General features: G+C 47.2%; 1 protein-coding gene across 6 annotated transcripts in view; it reads left to right on the plus strand.

Annotated features, from left to right (window-relative positions):
* The window catches only part of LOC138295285 (NACHT, LRR and PYD domains-containing protein 12-like), a 157,018-nt gene that overhangs the window by 65,826 nt on the left and 64,947 nt on the right, over positions 1–26,245 (plus strand). For 5 of the 6 annotated variants that reach the window (XM_069233486.1, XM_069233488.1, XM_069233490.1 and 2 more), the window contains 2 exons: positions 13,273–13,443; positions 20,381–20,551. In XM_069233486.1, coding sequence (XP_069089587.1) covers positions 13,273–13,443; positions 20,381–20,551 — 342 coding nt within the window. The remainder of the gene's footprint in view (positions 1–13,272; positions 13,444–20,380; positions 20,552–26,245) is intronic. The other variant, XM_069233489.1, reaches the window with a different exon arrangement.

Genomic DNA, 26,245 nt, shown 5'->3' on the forward strand with positions numbered 1-26,245 from the left:
TTTCACTTTTGATGCTGTGTGTGATGTCATCAGTAACATTATTGATGATATCACTTGTGATGGAGTGTGTGATGTCATCAGTGACAATGTTGATGCTATTACTAGTGATTCTGTGTGTGGTGTTACAAATGACATTGTCTATGCTATCACTTGTGATGCTGTGTGTGATGTCATCAGCAACTGTAAATGCTATCACTAGTGATGCAGTGTGTGATGTCACCAGTGACACCGTGGATGCTATCACTCGTGATGCTGTGTGTGATGTCATCAGTAACTGTAGATGCTATCACTAGTGATGCAGTGTGTGATGTCACCAGTGACGTCGTCGATGATATCACTTGTGATGGAGTGTGTGATGTCATCAGTGACATCATTGATTCTATTACTAGTGATTCTGTGTGTGATGTTACAAATGACATCGTAGATACTGTCACTGGTGATGTGTGTGATGTCACCAGTGGCATTATTGATGCTATCACTTGGGATGCAGTGTGTGATGTCACCAGTGACATCGTTGGTGCTGTCACATGTGATGCAGTGTGAGATGTCACAAGTGACATCGCTGGTGCTATCACTGGTGATGCAGTGTGTGATGTCACCAGTAACTGTAGATGCTATCACTCGTGATGCTGTGTGTGATGTCACCAGTGATACTGCTGATGCTATCACTTGCGATGCTGTGTGTGATGTCATCAGCAACTGTAAATGCTATCACTTGTGATGCAGTGTGTGATGTCACCAGTGACATTATTGATGCTTTCACTTGTGATGCAGTGTGTGATGTCATCAGTGATGTCGTTGATGCTATTACTAGTGATTCTGTGTGTGGTGTCACCAGTGACATCGTCAATGCTATCACTTGTGATGCTGTGTGTGGTGTCATCAGTAAGTGTAGATGCTATCATAAGTGAGCCAGTGTGTGATGTCACCAGTGACGGCGTTGATGATATCACTTGTGATGGAGTGTGTGATGTCATCAGAGACATCGTTGATGCTATCACTCGTGATTCTGTGTGTGATGTCACCAGTGACATCGTCAATGCTATCACTAGTGATGCGGTGTATGATGTCACCAGTGATACTGCTGATGCTATCACTAGTGATGCAGTGTGTGATGTCATCAGTAACTGTAGATGCTATCACTAGCGATGCAGTGTGTGATGTCACCAGTGACACTGTTGATGCTATCACTAGTGATGCAGTGTGTGATGTCACCAATGACACTGTAGATGCTATCACTCATGATGCTGTGTGTGATGTCATCAGTAACTGTAGATGCTATCACTAGTGATGCAGTGTGTGATGTCACCAGTGACGTCGTCAATGATATCAATTGTGATGGAGTGTGTGATGTCACCAGTGACATTATTGACACTTTCACTTTTGATGCTGTGTGTGATGTCATCAGTAACATTATTGATGATATCACTTGTGATGAAGTGTGTGATGTCATCAGTGACAATGTTGATGCTATTACTAGTGATTCTGTGTGTGGTGTTACAAATGACATTGTCTATGCTATCACTTGTGATGCTGTGTGTGATGTCATCAGCAACTGTAAATGCTATCACTAGTGATGCAGTGTGTGATGTCACCAGTGACACCGTGGATGCTATCACTCGTGATGCTGTGTGTGATGTCATCAGTAACTGTAGATGCTATCACTAGTGATGCAGTGTGTGATGTCACCAGTGACGTCGTCGATGATATCACTTGTGATGGAGTGTGTGATGTCATCAGTGACATCATTGATTCTATTACTAGTGATTCTGTGTGTGATGTTACAAATGACATCGGAGATACTGTCACTGGTGATGTGTGTGATGTCACCAGTGGCATTATTGATGCTATCACTTGGGATGCAGTGTGTGATGTCACCAGTGACATCGTTGGTGCTGTCACATGTGATGCAGTGTGAGATGTCACCAGTGACATCGTTGGTGCTATCACTGGTGATGCAGTGTGTGATGTCACCAGTAACTGTAGATGCTATCACTCGTGATGCTGTGTGTGATGTCGCCAGTGATACTGCTGATGCTATCTCTAGTGATGCAGTGTATGATGTCACCAGTAACTGTAGATGCTATCACTTGCGATGCTGTGTTTGATGTCACCAGTGATACTTCTGATGCTATCAGTAGTGATGCAGTGTATGATGTCACCAGTGACATCGTCGATGCTATCACTTGCGATGCTGTGTGTGATGTCACCAGTAACTGTAGATGCTATCACTTGTGATGCTGTATGTGATGTCACCAGTGATACTTCTGATGCTATCAGTAGTGATGCAGTGTATGATGTCACCAGTGACATCGTCGATGCTATCACTTGCGATGCTGTGTGTGATGTCACCAGTAACTGTAGATGCTATCACTCGTGATGCTGTGTGTGATGTCACCAGTGATACTGCTGATGCTATCACTTGCGATGCTGTGTGTGATGTCATCAGCAACTGTAAATGCTATCACTTGTGATGCAGTGTGTGATGTCACCAGTGACATTATTGATGCTTTCACTTGTGATGCAGTGTGTGATGTCATCAGTGATGTCGTTGATGCTATTACTAGTGATTCTGTGTGTGGTGTCACCAGTGACATCGTCAATGCTATCACTCGTGATGCTGTGTGTGGTGTCATCAGTAAGTGTAGATGCTATCATAAGTGAGCCAGTGTGTGATGTCACCAGTGACGGCGTTGATGATATCACTTGTGATGGAGTGTGTGATGTCATCAGTGACATCGTTGATGCTATCATTCGTGATTCTGTGTGTGATGTCACCAGTGACATCGTCAATGCTATCACTAGTGATGCGGTGTATGATGTCACCAGTGATACTGCTGATGCTATCACTAGTGATGCGGTGTATGATGTCACCAGTGATACTGCTGATGCTATCACTAGTGATGCGGTGTATGATGTCACCAGTGATACTGCTGATGCTATCTCTAGTGATGCAGTGTGTGATGTCACCAGTAACTGTAGATGCTATCACTCGTGATGCTGTGTGTGATGTCACCAGTGATACTGCTGATGCTATCACTTGCGATGCTGTGTGTGATGTCATCAGCAACTGTAAATGCTATCACTTGTGATGCAGTGTGTGATGTCATCAGTAACTGTAGATGCTATCATTAGTGATGCAGTGTGTGATGTCACCAGTGACGGCGTTGATGGTATCACTTGTGATGGAGTGTGTGATGTCATCAGTGACATCGTTGATGCTATCACTCGGGATTCTGTGTGTGATGTAATCAGTAACTGTAGATGCTATCACTAGTGATGCAGTGTGTGATGTCACCAGTGACACTGTTGATGCTATCACTAGTGATGCAGTGTGAGATGTCACCAGTGATACTGCTGATGCTATCACTTGTGATGCAGTGTGATGTAATCAGTGATGACGTTGATGCTATTACTCGTGATGCTGTGTGTGGTGTCATCAGTAACTCTAGATGCTATCATTAGTGATGCAGTGTGTGATGTCACCAGTAACGGCGTTGATGGTATCACTTGTGATGGAGTATGTGATGTCATCAGTGACATCGTTGATGCTATCACTCGTGATTCTGTGATGTAATCAGTAACTGTAGATGCTATCACTAGTGATGCAGGGTGTGATGTCACCAGTGACACTGTTGATGCTATCACTAGAGATTCTGTGTGTGGCGTTACAAATGACATTGTAGATGCTGTCACTGGTGATGCTGTGTGTGTGATGCCACCAGTGATATTGTTTTTAGTGATGCTGTGTGTCATGTCACCAGTGACATCGTCAATGCTATCACTAGTGATGCGGTGTCTGATGTCACCAGTGATACTGCTGATGCTATCATTAGTGATGCAGTGTGTGATGTCACCAGTCACTGTAGATGCTATCACTCGTGATGCTGTGTGTGATGTCACCAGTGACATCGTCGATGCTATCACTTGCGATGCTGTGTGTGATGTCACCAGTAACTGTAGATGCTATCACTTGTGATGCTGTGTGTTATGTCACCAGTAACTGTAAATGCTATCACTAGTGATGTCACCAGTGACACCGTGGATGCTATCACTTGTGATGCTGTGTGTTATGTCACCAGTAACTGTAGATGCTATCACTCGTGATGCTGTGTGTGATGTCACCAGTGATACTGCTGATGCTATCAGTAGTGATGCAGTGTGTGATGTCACCAGTGACATCGTCGATGCTATCACTTGAAGCGCTGTATGGATGTCATTAGTAATTGTAGATACTATCACTAGGAATGCAATGTGTGATGTCACCAGTAACTGTAGATGCTATCACTCGTGATGCTGTGTGTGATGTCACCAGTGATACTGCTGATGCTATCATTAGTGATGCAGTGTGTGATGTCACCAGTGACATCGTCGATGCTATCACTTGCGATGCTGTGTGTGATGTCACCAGTCACTATAGATGCTATCACTCGTGATGCTGTGTGTGATGTCACCATTGATACTGCTGATGCTATCACTAGTGATGCAGTGTGTGATGTCACCAGTGACATCGTCGATGCTATCACTTGCGATGCTGTGTGTGATGTCACCAGTAACTGTAGATGCTATCACTTGTGATGCTGTGTGTGATGTCACCAGTGATACTTCTGATGCTATCAGTAGTGATGCAGTGTATGATGTCACCAGTGACAACGTCGATGCTATCACTTGCGATGCTGTGTGTGATGTCACCAGTCACTATAGATGCTATCACTCATGATGCTGTGTGTGATGTCACCAGTGATACTGCTGATGCTATCACTCGTGATGCTGTGTGTGATGTCACCAGTGATACTGTTGATGCTATCACTAGTGATGCTGTGTGTGATGTCACCAGTGACATCGTCGATGCTATCACTTGCGATGCTGTGTGTGATGTCACCAGCAACTGTAGATGCTATCACTTGTGATGCTGTGTGTGATATCACCAGTGATACTGCTGATGCTATCACTTGCGATGCTGTGTGTGATGTCATCAGCAACTGTAAATGCTATCACTTGTGATGCAGTGTGTGATGTCACCAGTGACATTATTGATGCTTTCACTTGTGATGCAGTGTGTGATGTCATCAGTGACGTTTTTGATGCTATTACTAGTGATTCTGTGTGTGGTGTCACCAGTGACATCGTCAATGCTATCACTCGTGATGCTGTGTGTGGTGTCATCAGTAACTGTAGATGCTATCATCAGTGATGCAGTGTGTGATGTCACCAGTGACGGCGTTGATGATATCACTTGTGATGGAGTGTGCGATGTCATCAGTGACATCGTTGATGCTATCACTCGTGATTCTGTGTCTGATGTCATCAGTAACTGTAGATGCTGTCACTAGTGATGCAGTGTGTGATGTCACCAGTGACAATGTTGATGCTATCACTAGAGATTCTGTGTGTGGCGTTACAAATGACATTGTAGATGCTGTCACTGGTGATGCTGTGTGTGTGACGCCACCAGTGATATTGTTTTTAGTGATGCTGTGTGTGATGTCACCAGTGACATCGTCAATGCTATCACTAGTTATGCAGTGTGTGATGTCACCAGTGATACTGCTGATGCTATCACTAGTGATGCAGTGTGTGATGTCACCAGTACCTGTAGATGCTATCACTCGTGATGCTGTGTGTGATGTCACCAGTGATACTGCTGATGCTATCACTAGTGATGCAGTGTGTGATGTCACCAGTGACACTGTTGATGCTATCACTAGTGATGCAGTGTGTGATGTCACCAGTGACATCGTCGATGCTATCACTTGCAATGCTGTGTGTGATGTCACCAGTAACTGTAGATGCTATCACTCGTGATGCAGTGTGTGATGTCACCAGTGACATTGTCGATGCTATCACTTGCGATGCTGTGTGTGATGTCACCAGTAACTGTAGATGCTATCACTTGCAATGCTGTGTGTGATGTCATCAGCAACTGTAAATGCTATCACTTGTGATGCAGTGTGTGATGTCACCAGTGACATTATTGATGCTTTCACTTGTGATGCAGTGTGTGATGTCATCAGTGATGTCGTTGATGCTATTACTAGTGATTCTGTGTGTGGTGTCACCAGTGACATCGTCAATGCTATCACTCGTGATGCTGTGTGTGGTGTCATCAGTAAGTGTAGATGCTATCATAAGTGAGCCAGTGTGTGATGTCACCAGTGACGGCGTTGATGATATCACTTGTGATGGAGTGTGTGATGTCATCAGTGACATCGTTGATGCTATCACTCGTGATTCTGTGTGTGATGTCACCAGTGACATCGTCAATGCTATCACTAGTGATGCAGTGTGTGATGTCACCAGTAACTGTAGATGCTATCACTTGTGATGCTGTGTGTGATGTCATCAGCAACTGTAAATGCTATCACTTGTGATGCAGTGTGTGATGTCACCAGTGACATTATTGATGCTTTCACTTGTGATGCAGTGTGTGATGTAATCAGTGATGACGTTGATGCTATTACTAGTGATTCTGTGTGTGGTGTCACCAGTGACATCGTCAATGCTATCACTCGTGATGCTGTGTGTGGTGTCATCAGTAACTCTAGATGCTATCATTAGTGATGCAGTGTGTGATGTCACCAGTGACGGCGTTGATGGTATCACTTGTGATGGAGTATGTGATGTCATCAGTGACATCGTTGATGCTATCACTCGTGATTCTGTGATGTAATCAGTAACTGTAGATGCTATCACTAGTGATGCAGGGTGTGATGTCACCAGTGACACTGTTGATGCTATCACTAGAGATTCTGTGTGTGGCGTTACAAATGACATTGTAGATGCTGTCACTGGTGATGCTGTGTGTGTGATGCCACCAGTGATATCGTTTTTAGTGATGCTGTGTGTGATGTCACCAGTGACATCGTCAATGCTATGAGTAGTGATGCGGTGTCTGATGTCACCAGTGATACTGCTGATGCTATCACTAGTGATGCAGTGTGTGATGTCACCAGTAACTGTAGATGCTATCACTCGTGATGCTGTGTGTGATGTCACCAGTGATACTGCTGATGCTATCACTAGTGATGCGGTGTGTGATGTCACCAGTGACATCGTCGATGCTATCACTTGTGATGCTGTGTGTGATGTCACCAGTAACTGTAGATGTTATCACTAGTGATGCAGGGTGTGATGTCACCAGTGATACTGTTGATGCTATCACTAGTGATTCTGTGTGTGATGTCACCAGTACAAATGACATTGTAGATGCTGTCACTGGTGATGCTGTGTGTGTGAGGCCACCAGTGATATCGTTTTTAGTGATGCAGTGCGTGATGTCACCAGTGACATTGTCAATAAGAAGAATACGTGTCTGTGTGGAGGTGTAGAAGGCTGGCCTGGTTTATAGTGGGTACCTTGTGGTACTTACACCTTGTGCCAGGTCTAGTTATCCCTTATTAGTAGATTAGTAGTGTTCTAGCAGCTTAGACTGATAGAGGTAGCTATAGCAGAGCAGCTTAGGCTGAACTAGGAGACATACAAAGCTCCTACCATACCACTTATATCATATAGCACTATATCATAGGAAACACAATACTCAGAGTTACTAAAAATAAAGGTACTTTATTTTAGTGACAATATGCCAAAAGTATCTCAGAGGATAAACTCCCTTAGGAGGTAAGTAAAATACACAAAATATACACACAAACCAAAATCGGGTAAGTAAAACACTTAGAAAAGTAGTGCAAACACTGTAGAACACAATAGAATGCAATAGGACACAATAAGCCTAGGGGCAACACAAACCATATACTCCAAAAGTGGAATACGAACCACGAATGGACCCCAGGCCTAGTGTAGTGTGCAGACGGTTGCTGGGAGTGTAAGAAAACACTAATGGTGTCCAAGATACCCCACTCCATGACCCTAAAAAGTAGGAGTAAAGTTACCCTACTACCCCAGAAAGACAGTATAGTCGAGATAGGGGATTCTACAAGGACAACGACTGACTGCAAAGCACTAAAGACAGATTCCTGGACCTGAGGACCTGCAAAGGAAGGGGACTAACTCCAAGAGTCACGCAAGTGTCCGGGGGGGGGGAGGGGCCCACTAAACCCCAGATGAAGGTGCAAAAGGGCTGCCTCTGGGTAGAAGAAGCCGAAGATTCTGCAACAACGGAAGGTGCCAGGAACTTCTCCTTTGGTCAGAAGATGTCCCATGGCGTGCTGGGGGGTGCGGAGGTGTTTCCACGCAGAAAGACTGCAAACAAGCCTTGCTAGCTGCAAGAGTTGTGGTTGAAAGTTTTGAGTGCTGCCAGGGCTCAGGAAGGACCACGAGGTCACCCCTTGGAGGAGGAGACAGAGGGGGCACTCAGCAACACAGAGAGCCCACGCAGAAGCAGGCAGCACCCGCAGAAGCACCTGAACAGGCATTCAGGAAATCTGAGCATGGCGGTCGTCTCAGCACAACAAAAGAGGGTCCCACAAAGTCAGAAGTCAACTCAGCGAGTTGGGCACTGCAGGACGGAGTGCTGGAGACCTGGGCTGTGCTGTGCACGAAGGAAGTCTTGCCAAAGTGCACAGAAGCCCTAGCAGTTGCAGTTCACACAGTACACAGGATTACTGTCTGGCATGGGGAGGCAAGGACTTACCTCCACCAAATTTGAACAGAAGGACCACTGGACTGTCGGGGTCACTTGGATCCAGCTCCTGTGTTCCAGGGACCACGCTCGTCAAGATGAGAGGGGACCCAGAGGACCGGTGATGCAGAAGTTTGGTGCCTGCGTTGGCAGGGAGAAGATTCCGTCTACCCACAGGAGATTTCCTCTTGGCTTCCAGTGCAAGGTGAAGGCAGACAGCCCTCAGAGCATGCACCACCAGGAAACAGTTGAGAAAGCCGGCAGGATTAGGCACTACAAGGTTGCTGGTAGTCTTCTTGCTACTTTGTTGAGGTTTTGCAGGCATCCTAGAGCAGTCAGCAGTCGATCCTTGGCAGAAGTTGAAGAGGGAAGTGCAGAGGATCTCTGGTGAGCTCCTGCATTCGTTATCTCAAGAGAAACCCACAGGAGAGACCCTAAATAGCCCTCAGAGGAGGATTGGCCACCTAGCCAGGTAAGAGCCTATCAGGAGGGGTCTCTGACGTCACCTGCTGGCACTGGCCACTCAGAGGTCTGCTTTGTGCCCTCACACCTCTGAATTCTAGATGGCAGAGGTCTGGGACACACTGGAGGAGCTTTGGGCACCACCCCTGGGGTGGTGATGAACAGGGGAGTGGTCACTCCCCTTTTCACTCCCAGTTTCGTGCCAGAGCGGGGGCTGTGGGCTCCCTGAACCGGTGTAGACTGGCTTATGCAAGGAGGGCACCATCTGTGCTCTTCAAAGCATTTCCAGAGGCTGGGGGAGGCTACTCCTCCCCAGCCCTTAACATCTATTTCCAAAGGGAGAGGGTGTAACACCCTGTCTCAGAGGAAATCCTTTGTTCTGCATTCCTGGGACTGGGCTGCCCAGACCCCAGGAGGGCAGAAACCTGTTTGAGGGGTTGGCAGCAGCGGTAGCTGCAGAGAAAACACCAGAGAGCTAGTTTGGCAGTATATGCTGGTGCCCCGGGGATGCCTGGAATTGGCACCCCAATACCAGATTTTGCTTGGGGGGACAATTCCATGATCTTAGACATGTTACATGGCCATGTTCGGAGTTACCATTGTGAAGCTACATATAGGTAGTGACCTATATGTAGTGCACACGTGTAATGGTGTCCCCGCACTCACAAAGTCCAGGGAAATTGCCCTGAACAATGTGGGGGCACCCCTCACACTTAATAACTTTGCACCTAACCTTCACTAAGTGAGGGTTAGACATATAGGTGACTTATAAGTTACTTAAGTGCAGTGTAAAATGGCTGTGAAATAACGTGGACGTTATTTCACTCAGGCTGCAGTGGCAGTCCTGTGTAAGAATTGTCTGAGCTCGCTATGGGTGGCAAAAGAAATGCTGCAGCCCATAGGGATCTCATGGAACCCCAATACCCTGGGTACCTAGGTACCATATACTAGGGAATTATAAGGGTGTTCCAGTGTGCCACTCAGAATTGGTGAAAATAGTCACGAGCCTGCAGTGACAATTTTAAAAGCAGAGAGAGCATAAACACTGAGGTTCTGGTTAGCAGAGCCTCAGTGACACAGTTAGGCACCACACAGGGAACACATACAGGCCACAAACTTACGAGCACTGGGGTCCTGGCTAGCAGGATCCCAGTGACACATATCAAACACACTGACAACATAGGGTTTCCACTATGAGCACTGGGCCCTGGCTAACAGGATCCCAGTGAGACAGTAAAAACACCCTGACATATACTCACAAACAGGCCAAATGTTGGGGTAACAAGGCTAGAAAGAGGCTACCTTCCTACAGGAGGTCCTCCACGCAGGGTGACATACACAGAGAGGTCCTCCACCTGGACATGTATTCTTCTCCCTCACACCAGGGCGGCTTATCATGGCCGTTTAATCTAACTTATGCGGCGACTTCTACCCGCATTTTGTAGTTATACATTACTGAGCGCTGAAGGTATTTTTACACTCAGTACAGCTTAGTTTATCTGGAGGAACTTTCCAGACCATCTTTACTACAGATGCGATCTGCTGACCAATTTTATCGTATCTAGTTTTGATACGTATTGTTACTGTGATCTACCAGTCGTCTTGCATATGCTTAGGAAATCTACATATTATGTTTTAGCCTTGAAAAAGTCACGCCTGGTGATGAAACACGTGTTGGCTGCTTTGTTCTATTGTTATACAGCATCTGAGAATACATCAAGGATTGTACTGCCACACAATAAACCTTGTTTCTTGATTGCTGGGCTGCAGAATTTAATTTTATTTGCAGCAGGATAGAATTGAATTCAAACCGGGATGAAATACACTGAGCGGTAGTAAGTGGACCCCCACCCGAGATCAGAGAGGAAAGTACCTCGGCCCACCCTTAGGGCTGTGACCGCAGGTGCCAAGATGGGGTGGGGCCAACCTAGAGGCAGGACCTCAAGTTCTTGGACAATGGAAGCCCCATCCCCTGAGGGTGATGTGGAGTGGGGATCAGCAGGAACAGCGATGGATCTCTGCAATCAGTCTCCTTGCGTGGAATCCTATAGTTGTCAATTCCACCGTTTATTAAAATCACTAAAATGAAGCAGGATCGGGTGTCATGGTGCACCAGGGTTCGGAGGGCCAGTGGGGATCCTGTGTGCGTGGCCCATGACTGAAGAGGCCAAGGCTACTGGCTTGAGAACACCTCTCATATCTCCTTTCAGCTAAATGGATTGTAAAGTCAGTCATAGTTGCACCTTCTGGTTTCTTAAGCAGGACAGTGAGTTGGATATTAAGGTACCGTAGGCGGTTTTACCAACATCTAATTTCCACTGTAAGATGTCGTAAGCCAGGACTTTCAAGGAGTGCCTCATCCTCCGTGAGAAAGTTAAGAATGTTTCCCAAGTTGTTACTAGCCTAATTATCTGCTTGGAGATATCATTTTATATCATAAGGGTTATGATGGCACCAACGTGTATAACCCTGCAACCCCTCCATGAAGGTCTCTATAGAGCCGTACGTCATGCTGTGCAGAGTCCACAACGTCTTTAAGCTGGTATTTAACCTGCGAGGAGTAGGAAGCTGCAGCAGCTGCGCCATCCGTGGAGGTCCTTGAAGTTGGCAAAGCCCACTTGTCTTAAACGTCCTGTCCTGACTGCTTCCCTGGTCAGTGACCTGCTGGATCTGTGAGTGCTGTCTTCTCTTGATGGATGGGTTTGCAGAATAATTAGGACCTGGCATTAGAAGCACCTCAGGATGAGACCATTGGCACTGATAGTTGACTATGCCCCCAAAGTGGCACAAGGGCCGGGCCTGGAGGATTCAGGTTGGCCTCCCCTGGGTTCTGAAGGAGAGCCGTGGTGTGCAGTGAGCCATCCATCTCAGTGCACCAGCCCTAATGGCTGACCTGGCCGTCAGCTGCTTGTGAGGAGTGACGTCAGATGAGGGGCAGGTTGGGCACTTCACCCCCTGCATGTGACAGGGTCACTAGTCTGAGTCTGCTGCCAGCCCCCATCACGTAAAGGAGGGGGGGTCCCAGATCCACAACAAGAGTCTAGGAAGTTCCAGGTTCCACCACCAGTGGTGGGACCTTCTATAAAGGATCAGTTAAGGGACCCCCCCCCGCAGTGCTCCCCGGCCACCAACAAGTGGGGGGTAGACAGGATCCGGCGAATCAAGAAGAAAGGAAGGAAGAGCTCAGGACAAGGGCTGAGATCAGGTGGTGAAGGACATCTTGGTGATTAGCTTGGCCACACCCCCTACTCTTATTAATTTAGCTATATCCTTTGATCCGGTGATACTTTTCTTATAATTGTTTAAGTATTTTATTTAGTAGTAATCTTTTTAAGTAAACTTGCTTGCAATTTGTTCTTTGTGCTCTGTTGTGCAGTTACATATATTGACCTGTAGTTTCAGTAAAGGTTTCCTTACCGCTCTGACCCTGCTACCAAACGTAGTGCAGGGTAAGCGAAGGGGTAGTTGTTACCGCTGCGGACGGCGCTGACGGCTGTTACCCAACTGCCCAGTTTCTCACCTTTTGTAGGTTCTGGATGGGGTTGAGCCCTGTTCTCTCTAAAGTCCACAGAATACTCCACCTTCCTCACTGCTCCGATGAAAAACAAACTTTCTACGACTGCTAGCGACACTTTCAAACCTGTTGTTAACTCAAAAGTGTCCCTGGCTGCAGCTGCAACTAGTTCTGGAAGCCCCCATCCTTGGAGTTGGTTGAATGTGGCATAGTCTTCACATTGCAGTAAGTCCCCTGTGTCACTAATGCAGAATGATAGAAAGTTAAAAAAAATAACCTGCCATCCAAGCAGCCGCAGCCAATATTTTTATTTGGGTAATGGTAAATTCTTTAGTTAAAATCTGTCTTTATAGATCACAGTAATCATCTCTTGCAAGTCATGAATGTGCACCACTAACTTGCTGACTTTGGTGATCATGTCCAGTTCATGCTCCTGGTGTACACAGCGCAAGGCCTGCCTGTACGTGGCACCGTGTGTACCACCACGTACACCCATTCTACAGATATTTACCAGATGAACACAGTACAATGACTGCACGTGTGTGACACTGTGTATGCGACTGAGAGAAGTCCAGGCAGTGGACCTTGTTCAACACAAGTGAGAGATGAACAGATTGCATGCATGGGGCTCCCTGTGTTCTTCCCCCACAGGTAACTGTCTTTTCTTGTGCTCTTCTGCCTAGTCCTGGTTTGTCATGTCTCTCTTTGTCTCATCAAGGCTGGTGTCATGCTCCCTCAGTGGATCGTGTGGTGCAGCCCTCGCCTCTCTTCTCGCCACCAGCCAGACTCTCACGACGCTCTGCCTCGCGGAGAATGAACTGGGAGATCCTGCAGTGATGCAGCTGTGTGAAGGTCTGAAAGAGCCAGGCTGCAAAATTCAGACGTTAGAGTAAGACTCTATCAATAATTATGTTTAACAAACTTTGTCAAGTGTATCCCAGGTGCTTGGCTGCGCCCTCCACACACCAGGTGCTTACATTACAGATGATCCCTTCCGCCCTGATCCAGCTGACTCCCAGTGTGACTGTCCCACTTGCACCCCTGGAGCCTCCCCTGGCTCTGCTGGTGGAAGCCTTAGACCGACAGCCCAAGGACATTAAGGCATTAGAATGTCCTCTCTATTTAGGGCAAATGTCCAGATGTACTTTTATTGGAGGTTGGTGTTAGCCAAGACCTTTTGATTTTGGTAAACATTTTTCTAAAAAATATATTTACCAAGTAGGATTCCCTCCATCTATCTTTATCCATTGGTCTCTTACTGTGTCATTCATTTTGCTTCTTTCCAAACAAAAATACAGAATGGGGCAAAGGGTCAGCCTACTTCAGCCATTGGCTTACTTCACTGTGAGTGACAGCGTTCTGATCCTACACGATCCACCTATCAAATAGTGTACTTCAGCTTCACTTCAAAGCTTTGATTTGTGGATGTGCCCCTCCCCTTCTGGCTTTGCATGCATTTGGTGGCAGCACACCTACAAGCTTCTCCCAAGGATCACCGAGCACTTGTTTCCCTGCTTCTAACGTATCTTTCTCCTGCACCAATCAACCTACTGCGCCAACCCTAGGAATGATCTTGCTTCAAGAGACAAAGTATCCCCCAGGCATCAAGAGCTTCCATGACAGCACTGTTTCTTGCTGAGGTGCATTGTTGGTGCCAAACCCTCTTGTCTGGACTATTAGAAATGCGCATGCTCTTCGCTGATAGTCCTCCATGACTTTCAATTTCACCTCTAACCACCCAGGTTCAATATGCAAGTATGTACTTGTGTGATTGTTTATGTCAATCACACAAAAGGTGATGGGAGGAATAGTCCAACCACTGACAATTGTTTGAATAGCATTTCAGTCTATTGTTTTTTCATCCACTGTGCCACTCTAGACAAAGCCCCATCAAAAGTAAATCAGGACTGATCTTGGTTCTGATGGGAACATTTAAACAAGAACTGCCAGGCATGTCTCCCTCCAGGATGGAATACAAGCCACCCCAGACGCGTTTCGACCTTGTGTGCCTCATCAGAGAGGAACAACTTGGTACCTATGGCACAGTGAGCCGCACTGACGAGACCTAACAAGGCCAAAACCAGTCTTGAGTTGCTTGAGTTCCCTTCAACAGGTGGCCTTGGCTGGTGCTTCGGGATGGACACAACAATGCAACATCAATGTTTTGCCTTGAAGATTGACCCATTTTGGCAACGTGGGTAGCAGCCATATTTGTGCCCGGGCTTGGTTGCCACCCAAAGAAATCTAACAAACTCAGACATTTCTGCAAACTACGCACCAGAGAGGGAATCTTTCCTGGATTCTACTAAGTTTTCTTACCCAAAATGCCCACAAAAAGTCAGACTTTGGCTAAATACTCATTTTCTCACGTTTTTGTTAGGGAAAAATCCTGAATCTTTGTGGCTACACAAAATTTCTACCTGCCCATCTTACCACACTTATTTTGATTAAAAGATACCTAATTTGTGTGGCTTAAACTATGACCAATGACAGGAAAGGACCCAAAAAGCAACATGTAGCCATGAAGATCTCGACCTGAAAATGGACCCATCTTGATGGTGTGGTGAGCTGTCATATTTGAACCTGGGCTCAGCCACCACCCAGACACTACTGACAAATGGAAACCTTGGGTAGTGCATGGTGGTGTGACTTGCCTGGATCCCACTATCTTTTTTTTCTACCCTGAATGCCCTCCAAATGTCAAAGTTGGCTTAAATTGCACATTTCTGTGAGGGCGGGTTCCAGAATCTACACAAAGTTACAGCAGTCCTGATATTCAATGCTTCCACTCTTCTTCTGACTAAAATGGGACTACACTTGTGTAGCCGGACCTATTGCCCATGGCAGAAAAAGCCCTAATGCATAACGTGGAGTTATCAAAATTTTGCCTTTAAAATTAAGCCATTTTGTCATGTGGGTTGCTGCAGTAATTCAGCCTGGGCTCTGCAGCCACCCACGCAAAACAAATAAACCCAACATTTTCTGAAAATTAAAGGCCTCATTACGACCCTGGTGGGCGGCGGTAAGCTGGCGGTAACACCGCCAACAGGCTGGCAGTGTTACTCCAGCTATTACGACTGTTGCACAATAGCCACGGCCATACCGCCGGCCCCTCCACTATACCGCCAGGCTTTCATCTGGCGGTTATAATCCCAAAGTCAGCGGTGCAAGCACCGCTGCCCTAAGGATTATGAGCACCCGACCGCCAGCCTGGCCACGGCGGTAAACACTGCCATAGAAAGGCTGGCGGTAAGGGGGGCTTGGGGTGCCCCTGGGGGCCCCTGCACTGCCCATGCACTTTGCATGGGCAGTGCAGCGGCCCCCAGGCATAGCCCCGTCGTGCATTTCACTGCCCGAATTTCGGGCAGTGAAATGTGCGACAGGTGCTAATGCACCCGCTGCACATCAGCATTGCCGCCGGCTCTATTACGAGACGGCAGCAATGTTGATGTGACTTTTCTGCTGGGCCAGCGGACAGTAACACTGTTACTGTCCGCTGGCCCAGCGGAAAAGTCATAATAGGGAGCCAGAAATACCGCCGGCACTGGAGGTATTTTGTCTTCCGCAGCCTCAGCGGTCTTTTTGAAAGACCGCCGAGGTTATAATGAGGGCCTAAGTGTTCAGTGGGGTCCAGTGTGGTGTGACTTGAATGGGTCCCACTAGGATTTCATACCCAGAATGCCCTGCAAACATCAAACTTTGGCTGAATCATCTATTTCTCTCACATTTTTAGAGGGAAAGTTCTGGAGACTGCAGTGACACAGAGACTTACGTCCACCCAGCGTTCTCAAACTTCTTTCATTCTTTCAATAAAAACAATACCCCACTTGTATGGTCAGGCTTACCTTTCACAACAGGAAAAGCCTCCCAAAGCAACAGGGAGACATCACACTTTTGCCTTGAAAATTGGCCCATTTTGGCAATGCTTGTAGCTTTGGTATTTGTCCTGGGCTCGCCACTCAGGGAAAACCCGCTAAGCCCAGACATTTTAGAAAATGAGACCACCAAGGGAGTCACCCATGTAAACATACTAAACCCAGACATTTCCAAAATTGGCTTGGTCACCACCCATGTGAACATACTAAACCCAGACATTTCTGAAAACTAGACACCCACGGGAGTCCGGTTTGGCATGACCTGCATGCATAGCACTATGCTTTTTCACTCAGAATGTCCTCCAAGTGTCATCCTTTAACTAAAATCATAAGTTTACCTCAGATTTCTGTGAGGTAATTTACCTGAATCTGCAGGGATCCAAACAATTCCTACCAAGCAGCATCCTCTCTCTTCTCCTGATATAAACTCTACTGCTGTTGTGTGGCTGGGCCTGTTGCGTATGACAGGAATGCCCCCAAAACAAAACATTGAAACATCAAGAGTAAAACTTGAAAACTGACATATTTTGGCAATGTGGGTAGTTGCAGTATTTGGGCCCTGGCTTAGTGCACCTAGGAAGGCCTAATAGACTTTTCAGTCAATCATTAGATTTGTAGAGCACGGCTTATCACCCCAAGGGGTATCCAGCCGCTGGGGGTTGTCTCTGCAGGCTGGTGGCTATTCTTTGAAGCTTTCCTCCTAAAGTCAATGAGGTTGTGCATGGCCTGCAGGTGGTGGCAGATCTTGGCGATGAGGTGGGAGAAGGCACGTCCTCCGCTGCGGCTGTGTCAAGCTCTCTGGACTTGGGCGAGGGATGACAATCATAGCTCCCTGGTGGGCCCATGGAAGGAGATTCTGTGGTTGATGAGACTGGGTCTGATGTGGAGGGCTTTGTATGTTATGGTGAGGATCTTGAATTTCTACCTCTTGTGCATGGGCAACCAGTAGAGATCCCTGAGGTGGAGGGGAGATGTGGGTCTACCTGGGGAAACCCAGGATGAATCTCGCGGCCGCATTCTGGATGGTCTAGAGGCAGTGGAGGAGTTGGGCGGGGAGTCCGATGTAGAGGGAGTTTCCGTAGTCCAGTCCGCTGGTGATGATGGCTTGGGTTAGCGTCTTTCTGGTTTCGATGGGGATCCATTTGATAATCTTCTGTAGCATGCAGAGGTTAAGGAAGCTGGAGGAGGCCATTGCCTTTATCTGTTGTTTGTAGGTGAGTTTGCTGTCGATGATGATGCCGAGATCGATCTGTCGGGGGATGTCCAAGCGTGATGGGCCACCAGGATTCATACCAGGGGGAGGGGTTGTTTCTGAAGATGATCACCTCAGTCTGGTCTGTGTTCAGTTTCAGGCAGTTGGATTTCATTAATTTGGCAATGTGGGTCATGGCGTTGCTGAAGTTGTCTCAATGGGAGGCTTGGTTTTCGGAGAGGTGTATGAGATGATGTTGAGTCCATGTGAACGCATAATCTCTGCGTTTTCTCTACAGAAAACTAGAATTCCAGGGGAGTGTCGGTGGTTGACTTGCATAGATCCACTATGTGATAGTCCCCAGAATGCTTTGCAGACTTGAAACTGGTACCTTTTCTCACTGCATGTGCTGTGTGACCCATCACTGTTTACTGTGTTCACTGTACATGTGATGTGTGAGCCACCGGTGGGTAACCTCACTCTACATGTGATGCATGGTGAGTTACTGTCCTCACTCTACATGTGATGTGTGAGCCATGGGTAGGTTACTGTCCTCACTCTACATGTGATCTGTGAGCTGTGGGTTGCTGTGTTCACTCTACATGTGATGTGTGAGCCACGGGTGGGTTACTGTGTTCACTCTACATGTGATGTGTGAGCCACGGGTGGGTTACTGTCCTCACTCTACGTGTGATGTGTGAGCTGTGGGTTACTGTGTTCACTCTACGTGTGATGTGTGAGCCACCGGTGGGTTAGTTTTCAGTCTACATGTTATGTGTGAGCCACAGGTGGGTTACTGTGTTCACTCTACGTGTGATGTGTGAGCCACGGGTGGGTTAGTCTTCACTCTACATGTGATGTGTGAGCCACGGGTGGGTTAGTCTTCACTCTACATGTGAGCTGTGGGTTACTGTGTTCACTCTACGTGTGATGTGTGAGCCATGGGTGGGTTAGTCTTCACTCTACATGTGAGCTGTGGGTTACTGTGTTCACTCTACGTGTGATGTGTGAGCCACGGGTGGGTTAGTCTTCACTCTACATGTGAGCTGTGGGTTACTGTGTTCACTCTACGTGTGATGTGTGAGCCACGGGTGGGTTAGTCTTCACTCTACATGTGATCTGTGAGCTGTGGGTTACTGTGTTCACTCTACGTGTGATGTGTGAGCCACCGGTGGGTTAGTCTTCACTCTACGTGTGATGTGTGAGCCACGGGTGGGTTACTGTGTTCACTCTACATGTGATGTGTGAGCCACGGGTGGGTTAGTTTTCAGTCTACATGTGATGTGTGAGCCACGGGTGGGTTACTGTGTTCACTCTACGTGTGATGTGTGAGCTGTGGGTTACTGTGTTCACTCTACGTGTGATGTGTGAGCCACCGGTGGGTTAGTCTTCACTCTACGTGTGATGTGTGAGCCACCAGTGGGTTACTGTCTTCACTCTACATGTGATGTGTGAGCCACGGGTGGGTTAGTTTTCAGTCTACATGTGATGTGTGAGCCACGGGTGGGTTACTGTGTTCACTCTACGTGTGATGTGTGAGCCACGGGTGGGTTAGTCTTCACTCTACATGTGATGTGTGAGCCACAGGTGGGTTAGTCTTCACTCTACATGTGATCTGTGAGCTGTGGGTTACTGTGTTCACTCTACGTGTGATGTGTGAGCCACGGGTGGGTTAGTTTTCAGTCTACATGTGATGTGTGAGCCACGGTGGGTTAGTCTTCACTCTACATGTGATCTGTGAGCTGTGGGTTACTGTGTTCACTCTACGTGTGATGTGTGAGCCACGGGTGGGTTACTGTGTTCACTCTACGTGTGATGTGTGAGCCACGGGTGGGTTAGTTTTCAGTCTATATGTGATGTGTGAGCCACGGGTGGATTAGTCTTCACTCTACGTGTGATGTGTGAGCCACCGGTGGGTTAGTCTTCACTCTACGTGTGATGTGTGAGCCACCGGTGGGTTAGTCTTCACTCTACGTGTGATGTGTGAGCCACCGGTGGGTTACTGTCTTCACTCTACATGTGATGTGTGAGCCACGGGTGGGTTACTGTGTTCACTCTACGTGTGATGTGTGAGCCACGGGTGGGTTACTGCGTTCACTCTACGTGTGATGTGTGAGCCACGGGTGGGTTACTGCGTTCACTCTACATGTGATGTGTGAGCCACGGGTGGGTTACTGTCTTCACTCTACATGTGATGTGTGAGCCACGGGTGGGTTACTGTCCTCACTCTACATGTGATGTGTGAGTCACAGGTGGGTTACTGTCCTCACTCTATATGTCATGTGTGAGCCAGGGGTGGGTTACTGTGTTCACTCTACATGTGATCTGTGAGCTGTGGGTTACTGTGTTCACTCTACGTGTGATGTGTGAGCCACGGGTGGGTTACTGTGTTCACTCTACGTGTGATGTGTGAACCACGGGTGGGTTACTGTCTTCACTCTACATGTGATCTGTGAGCTGTGGGTTACTGTGTTCACTCTACGTGTGATGTGTGAACCACGGGTGGGTTACTGTCTTCACTCTACATGTGATCTGTGAGCTGTGGGTTACTGTGTTCACTCTACGTGTGATGTGTGAGCCACGGGTGGGTTAGTCTTCACTCTACATGTGATGTGTGAGCCACGGGTGGGTTAGTTTTCAGTCTACATGTGATGTGTGAGCCACGGGTGGGTTACTGTGTTCACTCTACGTGTGATGTGTGAGCCACGGGTGGGTTAGTCTTCACTCTACATTTGATGTGCTGTTTTCTTCCCCTGCAGTCTGTGGCTCTGCTCCCTCAGTGCCTCCTGCTGTCCTGACCTGGCCTCTGCTGTCATAGGCTCGCCAGCTCTCACAGAGCTGATCCTGTCAGATAACAAACTGGGCGATTCTGGGCTGCAGCTCCTGTGCGATGGGCTGAGGAATCCAGGTTGCAAAGTACAGACCCTGAAGTAAGTAAATACACTTTTTCATTGAATGATCTTTGCATCCCTTGTGGGAATTCACCCTCTCATTTCTCATCCTATTACTTATATCTTTAGCTTAGCATTCCCTAACTTGAGATGGCAACCCTGGCTGATAGGTTACTCCAGCCACACCTCCGATCTCATTCCACTCATTCGTATTTAACATACACATGTTTAGTAACAGCCCATACTCGGACATACCACTACAAATGTGCTAACCTTTCTAAAAGTTCTAGTGTTTTAGAGACACTCTCTGTTGAGTCGTTGGTTGGTTTGGAAGAAAGTCTTCACACAGGTGGTCTGTTGTGATATCCTACCATATTGTGCGTTTTGTATTTTTCCGACCAGTGGCCTTGAATCACTTCCGATCACTTGGGATACACCAACTTTGCGTTGTTGCTTGTGCTGCAGTGCGATGGGCTCTTCTGGTCTGAGGATCCCTCGTCACTGGAGGATGCATCGCATGTGTTTTGTTGCTTCCTCTGCAGTGCACTATACTCTACTGGTCCGAGAACCTGTAGTCACTGGGGGGATGCTGATTTATACTGCAGACACGAAGGCATTTTCATCTCTTCCCCAGTTGGAGGTGTCTACGTATTCTCTCAGCAAGTCCATGGTCTCCTGGGACAGGGATCAATAATTCCTCCAAGCATCTTTATATGTGGTGTGAAATGTTACCATGTGGGGTATGTCCTTGGCAAGGACAGTGCATGCAAAGCAGAATGGTGCTAGGTGAATGTCAGAAGGTCATAGACGTTAACATTGTCATACAAGAATATCAGAAGTAGAATATTGTAGGAAAGTACCATCTTGCCTGGCATGTTACCCCCTTATTTCACTGTTTATATGTTGTTTTAGTCTATGTGTCACTGGGACCCTGCCAGGCAGGGCCCCAGTGCTCATAAGTATGTGCCCTGAATGTGTTCCCTGTGTGATGCCTAACTGTCTCACTGAGGCTCTGCTAACCAGAACCTCAGTGGTTATGCTCTCTCTGCTTTCCAAATTTGTCACTAACAGGCTAGTGACTAAATTTACCAATTCACATTGGCATACTGGTACACCCATATAATTCCCTAGTATATGGTACTGAGGTACCCAGGGTATTGGGTTTCCAGGAGATCTCTATGGACTGCAGCATTTCTTTTGCCACCCATAGGGAGCTTTGACAATTCTTACACAGGCCTGCCAGTGCAGCCTGAGTGAAATAACGTCCACGTTATTTCACAGCCATTTACCACTGCACTTAAGTAACTTAGAAGTCACCTATATGTCTAACCTTCACCTGGTGAAGGTTGGGTGCAAAGTTACTTAGTGTGTGGGCACCCTAGCACTAGCCAAGGTGTCCACACATCGTTCAGGGCAAATTCCCCGGACTTTGTGAGTGCGGGGACACCATTACATGCGTGCACTATACATAGGTCACTACCTATGTATAGCTTCACAATGGTAACTCCGAACATGGCCATGTAACATGTCTAAGATCATGGAATTGTCACACCAATGCCATTCTGGCATTGGGGGGACAATTCCATGATCCCCGGGTCTCTAGCATAGTACCCCAGTACTGCCAAACTGCCTTTCCGGGGTCTCCACTGCAGCTGCTGCTGCTTCCAACCCCTCAGACAGGTTTCTGCCCTCCTAGGGTCCAGGCATCCCTGGCCCAGGAAGGCAGAACAAAGGATTTCCTCTGAGAGAGGGTGTTACACCCTCTCCCTTTGGAAATAGGTGTGAAGGCTGGGGAGGTGCCCAGAGCGCCTCCAGTGTGTCCCAGACCTCTGCCATCTTGGATTTAGAGGTGCTGGGGACACACTGGACTGCTCTGAGTGGCCGCTGCCAGCAGGTGACGTCAGAGACTCCTTCTGATAGGCTCTTACCTGTCTTGGTAGCCAATCCTCCTTTGTTGGTAGCCAAACCTCCTTTTCTGGCTATTTAGGGTCTCTGCTTTGGGGAATTCTTTAGATAACGAATGCAAGAGCTCACCAGAGTTCCTGTGCATCTCCCTCTTCACCTTCTGCCAAAGGATCGACCGCTGACTGCTCAGGACGCCTGCAAAACTGCAACAAAGTAGCAAGACGACTACTAGCAACCTTGTATCGCCTCATCCTGCCGGCTTTCCCGACTGTTTCCAGGTGGTGCATGCTCTGGGGGTAGCCTGCCTCCTCCCTGCACCAGGAGCTCTGAAGAAATCTCCCGTGGGTCGACGGAATCTTCCCCCTGCTAACGGAGGCACCAAAAGACTGCATCACCGGTCCTCTGGGCCCCCTCTCATCCTGACGAGCGTGGTCCCTGGAACTCAGCAACTCTGTCCAAGTGACTCCCACAGTCCAGTGACTCTTCAGTCCAAGTTTGGTGAAGGTAGGTCCTTGCCTCCCCACGCTAGACTGCATTGCTGGGTACCGCGTGATTTGCAGCTACACCGGCTCCTGTGCACTCTTGCAGGATTTCCTTCATGCAGAGCCAAGCCTGGGTCCCCGACACTCTATCCTGAAGTGCACAACCTTCTGAGTTGTCCTCCGGCGTCGTGGGACTCCCTTTTGTGAGTTTGCGTGGACTCTGGTTCACTTTACTTTCAAGTGCCTGTTCAGGTACTTTTGCGTGTGTTGCCTGCTTCTGTGAGGCCTCCCTCAATTGCTGGGTGCCCCCTCTGTCTCTTCCAGCAGCACCCAAAAACCTCTACCGCGTCCCTTGCAGCTAGCAAGGCTTGTTTGCGGTCTTTCTGCATGGGAACACCCCTGCAAGCTTCATCGCGACGTGGGACATCCGTCTTCCAAAGGAGAAGTCCCTAGCTCTCTTCTTTCTTGCAGAACACCAAGCTTCTTCCATCCAGTGGCAGCTTCCTTGCACCCTCAGCTGGCATTTCCTGGGCTCCTGCCCACTCTCGACACTGTTGCGACTATTGCACTTGGTCCCCGTGTCTTACCGGTACTCAGGTCTGGAAATCCACTGTTGTTGCATTGCTGGTGTTTGTTCTTCCTGCAGAATCCCCCTATCACAACTTCTGTGCTCTCTGGGAGTAGTAGGTGCACTCTACACCTACCTTTCAGGGTCTTGGGGGTGGGCTATTTTTCTAACCCTCACTGTTTTCTTACAGTCCCAGCGACCCTCTAAAAGCTCACATAGGTTTGGGGTCCATTCGTGGTTCGCATTCCACTTTTGGCGTATATGGTTTGTGTTGCCCCTATACCTATGTGCTCCTATTGCAATCTATTGTAATTCTACACTGTTTGCATTACTTTTCTTGCTATTACTTACCTAAGTTTGGTTTGTGTACATATATCTTGTGTATATGACTTATCCTCATACTGAGGGTACTCACTGAGATACTTTTGGTATATTGTCATAAAAATAAAGTACCTTTATTTTTAGTACTTCTGTGTATTGTGTTTTCTTATGATATTGTGCATATGACACCAGTGGTATAGTAGGAGCTTTACATGTCTCCTAGTTCAGCCTAATCTGCTTTGCCATAGCTACCTTCTATCAGCCTAAGCTGCTAGAAACACCTCTTCTACACTAATAAGGGATAACTGGACCTGGCACAAGGTGTAAGTACCTCTGGTACCCACTACAAGCCAGGCCAGCCTCCTACATTGGTTGTGCAGCGGTGGGATAAGTTCTTGTAACTACTTAACACTTTGTCATTGTGTACTTTTCATAAGAGAATAATATACAAAAAAGTTCAGTGTATGTACACCTAACCAAAAAGTTTTGCTTTTCTCCTCTTAAACATTTTTTGAAGTGCTGAAAAGTATTCTAAAACTTCTAAAAGTTTTCTAAAAGTTAGAAAAAGTTTTTTTCTCTGTTCTTTAAAAAGTTCTGAAACTTTTTCTTCCTTCTCACTATTTCTAAACCTTTTACTATCATGTCTGTAGAAGACTCTACTCTTAAAATGGTCAATACTACTTATGACAATTTGAATTACAAGAGCCTAAGGAGTCTCTGCTTGGAAAGAGGTTTAGTGATAGGAAAGAACCCTACCAAAGAATTTCTATTTAACATGCTTATTGTGAATGATGAGTCCCAAGCAGGCACATCAAATGAGAGGTTAATAGAAGGTTCCCAATCTGACTCAGGGGATCTCCTTGAGGGAGGTAGGGAGGGTTCTGATCAGGATCTGCCCCCTAACAGGACACCCAGTAATGTTGGTAGTAATGGAGGTTCCCATCACAGTAGAGAAGTCTTTATTCCTAGAGGCCAAGTTGCTAGGGTCCAGTCAGTTAGGGACAGATCCCCCTCTGTTGTTTCCAATTTGTCTTCTGTGTCCAAGTATTCCCAACCCACCCACCCTGAGGATAACTTGTTAGAAAGGGAACTCAAAAAGTTGAGGGTTGAAGAGACCAGACTGAAGCTTAACCAGCAACAGCTGGCCTTAGATAGGGAATCCCTAGACCTGGAGAAGGAAAGACAGAGATTGGGGTTTGGACCCCATGGTGGCAGCAACAGCAGTATTCCTGATAGTAATCCTGTTAGAGAGCATGATTCCAGGAATTTGCACAAGATAGTTCCCCCTTACAAGGAGGGGGATGACATTAACAAGTGGTTTGCTGCACTTGAGAGCGCCTGTATGTTACAGGGGGTCCCTCAAAGGCAGTGGGCTGCTATATTGTGACTATCTTTCACTGGAAAGGGTAGGGATAGGCTCCTTACTGTTAGATAAAGTGATGCTAACAATTTTTCAGTTTTGATGGATGCACTCTTGGATGGATTTGGCTTAACCACTGAACAATACAGGATGAAGTTAAGAGACACCAAAAAAGAGTCCTCACAAGACTGGACAGACTTTGTAGACTGTTCAGTGAAGGCCTTGGAGGGGTGGTTACATGGCAGTAGAGTATCTGACTATGAAAGCCTGTATAATCTTATTCTGAGAGAGCATATTCTGAATAACTGTGTGCCTGGCTTGTTACACCAATATCTAGTGGACTCAGATCTGACCTCTCCCTAAGAATTGGGAAAGAAGGCAGACAAATGGGTCAGAACAAGAGTGAACAGAAAAGTTCATACAGGGGGTGACAAGGATGGCAAGAAGAAGGATGGTAAGTGTAGGAAAGTACCATCTTGCCTGGCATGTTACCACCATTTTTCACTGTATATATGTTGTTTTAGTTGTATGTGTCACTGGGACCCTGGTAACCCAGGGCCCCAGTGCTCATAAGTGTGCCTGAATGTGTTACCTGTGTAGTGACTAACTGTCTCACTGAGGCTCTGCTAATCAGAACCTCAGTGGTTATGCTCTCTCATTTCTTTCCAAATTGTCACTAACAGGCTAGTGACCATTTTTACCAATTTACATTGGCTTACTGGAACACCCTTATAATTCCCTAGTATATGGTACTGAGGTACCCAGGGTATTGGGGTTCCAGGAGATCCCTATGGGCTGCAGCATTTCTTTTGCCACCCATAGGGAGCTCTGACAATTCTTACACAGGCCTGCCACTGCAGCCTGAGTGAAATAACGTCCACGTTATTTCACAGCCATTTTACACTGCACTTAAGTAACTTATAAGTCACCTATATGTGTAACCTTTACCTGGTAAAGGTTAGGACACCATTACACGCGTGCACTACATATAGGTCACTACCTATATGTAGCTTCACAATGGTAACTCCAAATATGGCCATGTAACATGTCTATGATCATGGAATTGCCCCCTCTATGCCATCCTGGCATAGTTGGCA

The sequence above is a fragment of the Pleurodeles waltl genome, chromosome 5, assembly GCF_031143425.1.
Source record: "Pleurodeles waltl isolate 20211129_DDA chromosome 5, aPleWal1.hap1.20221129, whole genome shotgun sequence".
NCBI lineage: Eukaryota > Metazoa > Chordata > Amphibia > Caudata > Salamandridae > Pleurodeles > Pleurodeles waltl.